General features: G+C 34.3%; 1 protein-coding gene across 1 annotated transcript in view; it reads right to left on the bottom strand.

Moving 5' to 3' along the window:
- LOC122041974 (toMV susceptible protein tm-1(GCR26)-like) overlaps positions 1–11,516 on the bottom strand; it is a 28,382-nt gene extending 16,866 nt beyond the window's left edge. The window contains exons 1-4 of the mRNA XM_042601876.1: positions 11,284–11,516; positions 10,947–11,193; positions 1,331–1,975; positions 848–1,054 (exon numbers count right to left, since the gene is read on the bottom strand). Coding sequence (XP_042457810.1) covers positions 848–1,054; positions 1,331–1,975; positions 10,947–11,193; positions 11,284–11,501 — 1,317 coding nt within the window. The 5' untranslated portion in view covers positions 11,502–11,516. The remainder of the gene's footprint in view (positions 1–847; positions 1,055–1,330; positions 1,976–10,946; positions 11,194–11,283) is intronic.
- Positions 11,517–12,177: the final 661 nt, after the last annotated feature.

The following is a 12,177-nucleotide window of genomic DNA, read 5'->3' as shown; positions in this document are numbered from 1 at the left end:
TCTCAAGTTTGATCAATCTTTATTATCTTAACTGATTTATATGGAGGAAGTTTTCAACGAGATGGAGCAAGTCTTTCTTGGAGTTTGCAGATATCCTCGGCAAGGTGGAGATTGTTTGGAATCATGAGTCTCTTCAAGATTAATCTTTGGTTTTTTGGTTTCTCCACATGAAGGCCCTTTTCCTCTTCATATAATGCTTTAGCTTCATCAAGACTCTTTGAAATTAGTTATGGTGATAAGTGCACTTTGAAAAATGGAGGCATTGATGACTTTTTGAGATGGTGTAATCACATTAAGAGATTTGACCTTTGACATGAATCTCTTGTGGCAATATGAAGGTTGTTGTATAGCATTTCGCATCATGTGGTGAACATTATAAAAGGGCTTGAGTGAGTCTTCGAGGTGTGAGTACAAAGTTTGTGAGCGTGATCTTTTACTTTTAGTTGTACACCTTTCGTGGCTAGTGAAGTCATTGCTTTTGCCTGTGGACATAACTCTCATCTTGACAATGAATAACATAAAGCTGTGTATCTTTCTTGTGCAATTATATTGTTACTTTCTTCCCCCTGATTGTACTACACCCTCCCGCCCAATAACTAAAAGAGAAAAGTATACAATGAAACAATAAGCAAATCTGATATTTCATCTTAATGTTAGTAGTATCGTCATCAAAATAAATTCTTGATAACTTATGAAAGATTTGATAACAAAAATACTATTATTCATATCTATTCAGATGTATTTGTTCCAGATTTGAAGAATGGATCCAATTGAAATCAAAGCCTAGAAAAAACTTCAATACTTGACAACGAACAACTTAATGAACCAAATCAATAACAGATCAAACCTCTTCATTGTGAATATGAATATTTCTCAGCTGAAATACAGAAGGTATTGTATGTTTAGCTCCAAAGTTAACCATATCCAGGGCACCTACGCTGAGAACCAAAGGAACATTTTTTTCCAAAATGACATCAAATCTCTTACTGTCACAGGCCAGGACTCCTCCAACTATATAGTCAGCAACTTCAGTTGTTGTAATATCCAAGACTCCCTGCAAGTCGATCGAAACAGAAATTAAATGAGAAGGTCAAAAGAACCTAAACAAATAGTTTCAAATTATAGCACATAAGCACACTAAGCTAGTGAAATATTAAATGAAATGTGAACTAGAGACTTTCTAATTGTTGTACAAATAATTGAGACTGAATCCAAAGTAGAAGATTGACCTAGTGGTTTGGTGTAGGTAGAGAAAGAAAGCTTAGATATTTTGAAAGTAGACATAAATTATTCCAATTTATTTTTTATTTTGACAGAGCCAAAAAGATACCTGTATAAGTCCCTCTCTAACAAGATCCTCCATAGCCCTACCACCAACCCCAGTTGCATGAAATACAAGCGTCTCAAATCCTTCTTTTGCCAATCTTTCTTTCACAAAATTTACACATGGTGTAGTAACTCCAAACATAGTGATGCCAACAGTTGTTCTCTTAGTCATGTCAGTAGAATTGTCAGATGTAGACAAATTTGCAAAAATCATCCCAGCAGCAGCTGCCCCAGCATTAGACAAAACAAGCCTGCTAATATTGTTGATACCACATATGTCAACAACTGATGGAAATAATATCAAATTGGATGTTCCAATATAGGATTCTGTTTGACCACTAGCAACAGTTGATACTATCATCTTTGGCACCCCTAAAGGGAGAGATCTTAATGCAGGAGCAATCAATGAAGTTCCTCCACTGCCACCAATGCCTACAGCTCCACCAAGGTTGCCGTCCTCATAAGCTTTTCTAAGAAAACATTCTAAAGCCCTGGCCATAACAGCAATTGCTTTACCCCTGTCATCTGGTAGTTGCTTTGCCACAGCTGAATAACTTGAAAGGATAGCCTCTCTAGAGACCAAAGAAAATCCTTCCAGATGTTCGATTTTCTTATTGCTAGTTGAAACATCAACAATATTAACCTGTACCTGTCATGCCATGAAACAAAAACAAAAGCTAAATATGGTAAAACAACCTCTACAATAATTAGGCACCATGATCCATTGCAACTCAACCCTGATATGAATGAATATCTTAAGAATCATGCTGAACAAGAAGGTTTATGTGAGAAGTAAATAGAGTAATAGATCAGCAATAATATAAATAATTTGAATAAGCAACTCTTTGTAGTATGTTAACCAGAACCAAACAATGTTTGTCTATACTGAAACCACAATACTGATAAAGTAGTCAACCTCACACAAGTTAACAACATCACTCCAAATGGCATCAGAAGAAACTTCAAATGCTTCTTTCCTTGATAAAACATTGAGGAATGATACCATTGCACTCCCATAAAAGTGCTTAAATAGCATAGCTCATATCATTTCACATTATCTCATGAGTCCGGCTCACCTCTATCCCTAATGCAAATGAGGAATTCAAATTTTTAATATTTTTAAAATTGTAAGAGTATATTTAAGTAGGTTCTCCTCTTTAGGAGAATAACTCTTTAAAAGAATCTCCAAGTTGGTAATTGTTTTATTTCCAATTGTAGGGAGATTTTGGTATAAGTTAAATTTGGTTCTTTTCATAGTTTGTAAATGATAGCTCATATCATTTCACATTATCTCATATGTCCGGCTCACCACTATCGTCAATGCAAATGAGGAATTTAATTTTTTTAAAATATTTTTTATAATTATACGTTTATTTAAGTAGGTTCTCCTCTTTGGGAGAATAACTCTTTAAAATAATTCCTCAAGTTGGTAATTGTTTTATTTCAGTTCATTTTGGTATAGGTTAAATTTGGTTCTTTCTATAGTTTGTAAACAATAGCTCATACCATTTGACATTATATCATGTGCCTGCCTCACCACTATCCCCGATGCAAATGAGGAATTCAATTTTTAAATATTTTTATAGTTGTAAGAGTTTATTTAAGTAGGTTCTCCTCTTTAGGAGAATAACTCTTAAAAAGAATTCTCCAAGTTGGTAATTGCTTTAATTCAGATTGTAGCGAGATTTTGGTACAAGTTAAATTTGGTTCCTTTCACAGTTTGTAATTTGGTTTATTCCCTAATTTGATTGAGTTCTTTAGGTACACAACTATTTATTTCCTTGAATATTTTTGTTTTATCACCGATATTGTTTCAATTGGATCTACAAAAGGGATTTTTATCCCTATATTAATCATCATTTACAAAATAGAATTTCTCTTTGTAACTTTTCATTGTCATGTGTATGGTTTAATTCTTTGTGTTATCACCATGTTACATGAGTTTGCTACCAAAGCCAAATTCTTGTTTAGTATATGCGGACACTTTAACATTCTCTGTTTGTGAACCTCATCCATCATCCTCTTCTTTTACAGCCCCACAACTAGCAAAATTTTGCACCTTTGTCTTTGCCATCATTTCATATCCACCAAGATATCCTCTATCACCATCTTTTTTTCTTCCTTGCACTCCGTCAGCCACCAATTCTCACCTCACTACCTTGCACCACTAAACTAGCCACCTCCACAAGATCCAATGAGTCTATCAACACTAAATATAAGCTATTATCTTGAGATAACTCTCAAAGTCTCCTATAAACTCCACCATCAAAGGCTTTTCTGCTCAAGTCCATTCTAAATCTACAACGATCCATACCCACACATACCACCTCTTGCAATTGACGCTCCACCATTAGCCCCCCTCAGCCTTCTGCTACCATCCTAATTTGTTGTGCCTTCATCCATCCTTCTTGTGGGAAAATTAACTATTAAATTTACCACTTTATATCTACTTGCAATAGGACATTTACTACCTTAAGTGGTATCAAATCTCAGTGTAACCTTTGATCTACTCTTATATTGTACTAATTGGGTAGGAACACAAATTTACCAACTTAATTAAACATAATTTCAATTTCCAAATAGAAAATTTATTAATTTTCCAAGAGATGATCAAGCCTCTGCATTGTATGTTTACTTTCTCACACTTTAACTTTGTGGCAAACCGTGATTCTTCAAATTCGGTAGCAATGCAAATTTATCAACTTATATAAACATAAGTTCAAATTTCAAATGGAAAGTTTATTAATTTACCAAGAGAAGATGTTCAAGCTTCTACCTTGTATATTTATTTTAACGCACTTTTACTTTGTGGAAAACCATGATTCTTCAAATTTGGTATCAACTGATTCATCCTTAGCGTTACCATTGTCATACTCCATGATTATTTTGGAGATGCAAAAATCATTCGCATCCCGCAATAGCTATAATGTTTTCTTATTCATTAGAAAAGGTATAGGAAAGAAAAGAGAATCAAGTGAAGGATTAAGGATTAAGGATCAAGTTCTAAGTTCTTAAAGAACTAGGAGTTGCACAAGTGGAAATCAACCTCAAGCAAGGCACTAGGGTGGACATGAGAAAGTGGCATTGCAAATGATCACAACCAAGCGGTGTTGTAGATATTTGTGAAGTCATGAGCAATGCCAAATGAAGAATCCACAATAGGGAGGGGGGTGTTAGCAAGCTCATAGGCACCAAGAGTGGAAGGCAACCCAAACATTTAGTAGTAAGGACACATCACTATGTAACATATAGAGCTTAAAAGGTAAAGCCAATGAATCAAGTTGTGACATCCCTAGTTTTTTTTTTCATTTATATATATATACATAACTATGGGCATCACTTGCACATACTTCCATAATGAGTTCTCAATTCAACTTAAGATACATTGATAGCTCTTAAAACATAAATTACTAACGACCTTCGGTACTGGTCATACAATTCGGAATTTATTCTTCAAAGAAAACACCTAATTAATGCGGAAACTAAGCTAGAAGGTCTTTGGATTGTACTGCCATTGTCCCAAGCCGGCTCGGTCAATGCCTCTTGTCTCATTCGTCCCATTATCTAAAAAAGTTAAAATCTATAAGTCAAGAGACTCAACATATTCAAAACTGTATTATGCAATAGTTAGTGCCTATGATCTAGTGTGCTAATGGATACCCAGTCTAAGTCTAGGTCACTTAGGACTTATCTACTACATATTGTGGACATGAGCATAGGCGTTGACATAGCATACAAGCGTAAACATAAGCATAAGCTTGTAAATAAACTAAGCATGAAATGGACATAATTATGAGCATGTACATAAGCATAGGCATATGTATACTTGCATGGCATAAACATATACATAAGAATAGACTTAATATGAGCTGCAGCGGGTAAATAAGCTAAGCATGAAAATAAACATAACTACATAGGGTTAATGAGCTCCCAGGCTAAGGTCACCAGTCACACTCAACTACCCAAGATTTCGTGAGCTCTCGGACTAAGGTCACCGATCACACTTAATCACATAATTTTGGTGAGCTCCAGACTAAGAACATCGGTCACACTCAGTCACATAGAATTTTGGTGAGCTTCCGAGCTAAGGATAGCGGTCACACTCAGCCACATAGAATTTTAGTGAGCTTCCGAGCTAAGGACAGCGGTCACACTCAACCACATAGAATTTTTGTGAGCTCCAGGGCTATGGACACTGGTCACACTCAACCACATAGATTTGGTGAGCTCTCCGGGTTTAGGTCCCCAGTTCATAACTCAACCCATAATAAAATTGGTAAGCTCCTCGAGCTTAGGTCCCGGCTCATAACTCCACCCACACGTGAACATAGACTTGCCACACACACAACTTGCATTCATAATAATTATCTAATTAACCTTTGACATACACCCACATAATATTATCATAAAATCCATAACATGCATACTCATTAATTATCATGAAATCCATAACATGCATAATCGTTAAAACATGGTTATCCATATTCATACAATGACTGTGTTAGATTTTGATATGTACATCTCATACCTACATGCATGCAACGGTTTCATACAAATTCCCTAACATAATTACATAAATATGAACATAAGCATAATCATGCACTTAACATAAGCTTGATCACTACTTAAACATGGATATGATTGTAAATCTTAACATAAGCATGCAAATTCATATCATAAGCTTAAGCATAGACGAGTGCATCAACAGAGCATGAGCATGCATAGCAATTTAAGCATGGCATAATCATAAACCTAAATATAAGCATGCAAATTCATATCATACATATAACTTACTAAACTATCATAATGTGAAGCAGGAGTAAGCACAAGAACACTAAGCAAATTCCGAAACTTACAAGTTCTAGGAGCTAACATGCTATCATCTCCTAAATGATCAAAAGAGCATCGGAATCTATGAAATCCAAAACTTATCTAAGGTATCCAACCGTACATGAACTTGAGGAACTAAAATAAGCATAATGTGAGAAGAAGATGAAGTCATTGTAGAGATTCATCAAGGTAGATAACCCCTAAAACAGAAATTAAACTTTTCTTATAAAAATTTGAAACTTGGAAATTCTATATCATACTTTGAGCATACCAAATTCTCTAATTCATAAGGGAAAACATTTAGGAAAACATGAAGCAAATGGTAGTTCAACATCATGATAAATACTCCTCAATCAGTGGTTAAACTTCTCCTATAAAATCCGAAACATGGTAGTCTTGTACTATAGTTAGGGCATGTAAAGTTCTTCGATTTCAAGGGATAAACACATGGAAAAGCATGAAGCTATTGTTGAGATTCGTCAAGATAATTAACTCCTAAAGTTAGTGAATAAAACTCCTCCAAAAGAATCCAAAACTTAGAAATTCTATAACATGAATTGAGCACACCAAGTTCTCTAATCTATAAGGGTAAACACATAGAAGGACATCAAGCATTTATGGAGTTATCCTTAAGATAAGAAACCTCTAAAATCAGTGGTTAAACTAAGATGTATGCCTTTCATAAAAATAGAATTTGCAACTAAGATGATTAGCCATAAAACCGGATTCAACTATGAGAATGGTGCACATAAAATCTGAATTAAACTCAAGGTTCATAAGCTAAACAAGGGGTTTTAAAACCACTACTTACAATATCCGAAACTCAACATCTATCCAAGCAAATTGGAGCATAAGAAAAGAACCAAACTAGAGCATCACACTCACAAAGAAAACAACCAAGACATCAAGCTATAGGATCTGAAACTACACCAAAACATAGAACTAACAAAAACATAACTCAAGTAGAGAACATGCCTTCAATCTTTAGATACTAACTCCCTCTTCTTGTCTTCCCTTGGAGCTCTAGAATCGGTGGAGAACAATGGGGAGGAGGAGCACCTTAGGGCCAGCGACACATCAAGGGGATGGAGCTTTTGGAGGTAGGGTTTTTAAAGAGATGGAGCTTAGGACTTTGTCTAAATTTTATCCACTAAGTCATATAAATTTATATTCATATGTTATATAAATTTTTATCTACATACAAAGTCTTATAACTTTTATAATGCTAAGTCATGTGTAATTTATATATATATATATATATATATATATGCATACTAAGTATTTATAAATTTAATACATAATAAAAATTTATATTCATGGTTATATAAATTTTTATTATGCTAAGTCATATATAATTTTTATATAAAAATTTATATTCATACGTTATATAAATTTTTATACACATATTAAGTCTTTATACATAATAAAATTCATATCCATGATTATATACATACTAAGTCCTACTAATTCATATAAATTTTTATTATGCTAAGTCATGTAAATTTTTATATAAAAAGTTATATCCATATGTTATATAAATTTTTATATACATACTAAGTCGTCAATTTGATATTGAATCAAATTTCATATATATATATATATATATACATAATAATGCAAATATATAATTTATAATATTATAGTTTCTTAGTTATTATATACACTATATATATATAAATCTTATATTTTTCTTATTTAATTTTATTTATACTATATAATTTATATTATATAATATATTATTATATTTTATTTCTATATTAATTAGATAAATAATCAATATAGAAATAATTGTAGGGTAAGACTACGTACAATGGATCCTTCCCTGAGACCTTATATGGCGGGAGCTTCGTGCACCGGGCAGCCCTTTTTTATTAATTAAATGAATAATCTATATAAAAATGTATACACATAGGTTATATAAATACTAAGTCTTTATATATTTATATCCTATTATTTTTTAAATATAATTGATTAATCCAAATTTTATAATTGTAGGCTAACTTAATTAATTAAATCTATTTATATTAATAAATTCTTAATTAAATCAAATGAACCCTCTTAATTAAACCTTCGGATTTTCGGACACTACACGAGTTGTTACCAAAGCTATTTAACTTGGTAGGATGTAATGGGAATCCAGATCTAACACCATGTTAATAATGGAAAAATTATTAGGATTTTTCTTATCCTTTGGTAGAATTTTCTACATGTACTTCTATTCATTATTGTAACTTTATATCTTACACCCTATAGTATATAGTATTTACAATCAAGTGTACAACTGTTATCACTAGTATATTTCTCATAAATGGTAGAAAATAAAAGATGAGCATTGCTTCTAATAATCATTTTCACTCTAGTTTTGTCCAAATTTTTTATGTAAAAAACTTCAATTTCAAGACAGAGGGACTAAAATGGTTGATAATTATTCTAAGTATAATACTCCTCATGCACAAAGTTGAAAATCATGAAAGAAACAATGGGAAAGCAATAGAGTTCAGTTCAACAATTAAAACATTCTAGAATTTCTTCACATCAAAATACCTTATAAAACATAAAGTTTAGTTGCATGTGAATCCAATTGAACAAAATATCACACTAAAAGAAAAACATCTTGAAGTGGGAAGATGGATTTGGAAAACTAACAATTGCTAAACTTAGCACAATACGAGGCTTTCTAATACTAGACACGATCAAAGTGGAGTTCAATAGCATAACCAAAGAAACTTTACTCATAGATCATTCAGGTCAAATTTTGTTAGCTCAAAAAATATCAAGTTTGAAATATAAATAGAGAAATGTGTTAGAGCAATTAGGACATACCTTGGTTCTGTTTTTATTTTGATGTTTGAACTATATATTTGTCCAAATATTTAGATAATACGTTAGTTTAAGTTAGGTCAATAGGTCAAGTAGGTGAAGATTGATTTGATACTTAATATTGAATGAAGTCTAAGTGGGCCAAGATTGACTAGACACTTAGCAATGGAGAAAGTTCTACAAGTATTGGTAGATAGAAAGTCCAAAAGTAAGCAAGTTAAAAGTCCAACAACGAGTTGGCAAGTGGAACGTCCAACATCGATTTCATAATGTGGAAAGTGCATTGAGAAGTTGGCAAAAAGAAAGCTTAACAAATGTTAGTGGTGGAAGTCTAGGTAGGTCAAATTTCACTGGATCTTTGGCAAGTGATGGAAGTTCAAGCAACTCACCGGATGCTTGACAAGTGATGAAGTCTCATCATCAAAATTGGTTGGATGTAAGGCAAATGAAAGTCCTAGAGGAGTAACCACTATGCAAGCGAATGTCCTATAAGGTCAAAGGGATCTAAGGTTGGGCAAGTATAAATCCTAGCACGTTAAGGTGGCTCTAAGGTTGGGTAAATAGAAATCCTGATGGGTTAAGATTGACCAAAAGTTGCATAAGTGGAGGTCTTGGTGATTTAATGATGCCTGACACTAAACAAAGGATGAACTCAAATGTTAGTTCCCTAGGCAATGGAAGTCTTGGTGACCTACGGTTGGACAAGTGGAGGTCTTGGTGATTCAAGGATGTTTGACACTAAGCAAAGGATGAAATCTTGGAAGCTAGACCTCTAGGTAATGGAAATCCTAACCTAGGTCAAGGTTGAATGATATTACATAAATGAGGAAGTATATGGTCTCTAGGCACATGAAGTACCGGGTACGATGATTCTTAATAGATAAGAAAGTCCTTGAGGCATGGGCCTCTCGGCAAAAAACCTTAGTGAGACAAGAGTCTACAAGTGACTTGGAATTTGGGTTCGAATAGACTTAACTTAGACAAGGGATTTATTTAGCATGGGTTAGAGTTAAGGTTTCAGCCAACCGACATATGGTTTCAGTCAAGTAATGTTTTAGTAAACTATGTATGGTTTGAGTGGGCTGATGGTTGAGTCAACCAGGCAATTGACTTAGGCTGGATTACCAAAGACCAAAATTTATTTTTATCATGATTCGAAGACGAGGAAATTGAGGCAAGATCTACTGATAGGGAAGATGAGTCAACTACTAGAACTATAATAATACAGGAAGAGAGGCATTGATCTGATAGATTTGGCTATGATAGTTAGATGGCTTAGATGTTATAGGAGATTAGTCGACTGGATAGAGGATTAGTTGACTCAAGTAACCATTACGAATTGGGTAGTCAACCATATGTAGGTTAAATTGGCTCAACTAATGTAATCAATCAACTAAGGTTAATTAATAATAGTCCAGTAATCCAGTGAATTCCAGCAGTAATTGTTGGTAGCAAATCTATACGAAGGCTTTAAATGGGATTTTGGCAGTGAACATATGAGCTATTCTTAAGCAATCTAAAGTAAAAGAAAGCCAGCCAAGACAAAAGCTTCATTGTGTAATCCTTTCTTATGTTAGAACAGCCAAACAATAAGGTAGTCTGATCTCAACTCTTTGCCATAGAACAGAACAAATTGATTACCTACTCATAATGGTCAATGCAAATTATTTAGTTCCATTCTCTATCCTTAATTTCAAATCGCCAAGTAGGATTCAAAACTATGATCAGGCAGTGAACGTCCGACCACTCTACCGCTGAGCTATTGAGGAACAATGAAAGATCCGACCACACAAGTGCAACTCCTGTTCTGAAGCCATGAACGAAGCTTCCTTTATAACTTCTGGAACTTCTTTGTACCATGCATCATTCATGGGATACTAAAAGTGGTTTTATTCATTATATTATAAGAAGTTAAAGCAAAAAAAACACTATAAAATGTAATGTCCGTCGCAGAAGGAAGATTCGCTTACCCTGACCGAAGTGGAATTGTTGGAGAATGCATCGAGATAGCATCGAAGTTTATCTGCGAGAAAGCACAGCTCATCGAGTTTGGTGTCCAACGTCCCGATGCAATAGACGTGGAAGATCTGGTCCATGGTTGGTGCGATCGGAATCGCTGCTCCTCTTCCTCTTTCGTTCGCTTGAGCGATTGGAGTAGACAGCTTGGTAGAGAAAGAATGAGTCTGCTCTCTCTCTTGTCCTGTGCCTCGTACGGTCCTGCAAAGACGACAACACAATAATAATTATGCGATACTTATGCGCAACAGCGGCCGCACGATCGCGTGAAGTTCTGGGTCGGGGCCGCACTGATCTGAACGGTTGGTGCGATCGGAATAGCTGCTCCTCTTCCTCTTTCGTTCGCTTGAGGAGTACAAAGCTGGGTAGAGAAGAAATATCTCCTCTCTCTCTCTCGCTTCTTCTGTGCCTCGTACGGTCCTGAAAGACGACAAGACAAAAATAATTAAGCGACACTTATGCGCAGCAGGGGCCGCACGATTGCGTGAAGTTCTGCGTCGGGGCCCCATTGATCTCAACGGGCCCAACATTCGGTGCAGTATGCTTTTAATTATCGACAGAAACGAAACCCTGGAAACTAATTTATTTGTTTTATTTATTTATTCTAAAATAATTCGTAAAGCTAATTTTAAGTTAAACGGTTAATCTGAATAATATTTTTATTCACCTTCAGACAGGGGCGGATCCCGAGGAGGAGGCGGCATCGGTCGCCTCTCTTTACTGATAATGAAACCCCTAGTATTTTATAGGATTCCACCCATGGAGATAAAGGATACCGTCCTTTATTTCGCGTAAAAATCATCTCTTCATACTTAAATTCCTAGATCCGTCACTACTTCAGATTATTTTTCTTCTCTTTTAATAACTTAAATAAAATATATTTTTAATACAAACCAATTGAGATATCTTTATTATAGAGTTATACAACTAACATTCTGTATTTTTTTTTCTTTACTCTGATGAGTAAGTCTGAATTTTTTTATATGAGATATTTTGTGTATTTTGTTGGAGAATATAGGCATATCAGTACTTTCTTTTATATTAGAAACTTTTTTCATTGAGTCCTTCAATTTATCTAGTCCTCATTGCATAATAAGTAATAACAAAAGAATAATTTACATCACACCTTCATTTAATGGAGATTAGTGCACTAAGACTACTTGTGATATATTTTTGTGGAATAGA

This window comes from Zingiber officinale, chromosome 2A, assembly GCF_018446385.1.
Source record: "Zingiber officinale cultivar Zhangliang chromosome 2A, Zo_v1.1, whole genome shotgun sequence".
Lineage (NCBI taxonomy): Eukaryota > Viridiplantae > Streptophyta > Magnoliopsida > Zingiberales > Zingiberaceae > Zingiber > Zingiber officinale.
This window is presented reverse-complemented; position numbering and strand designations above follow the sequence as displayed.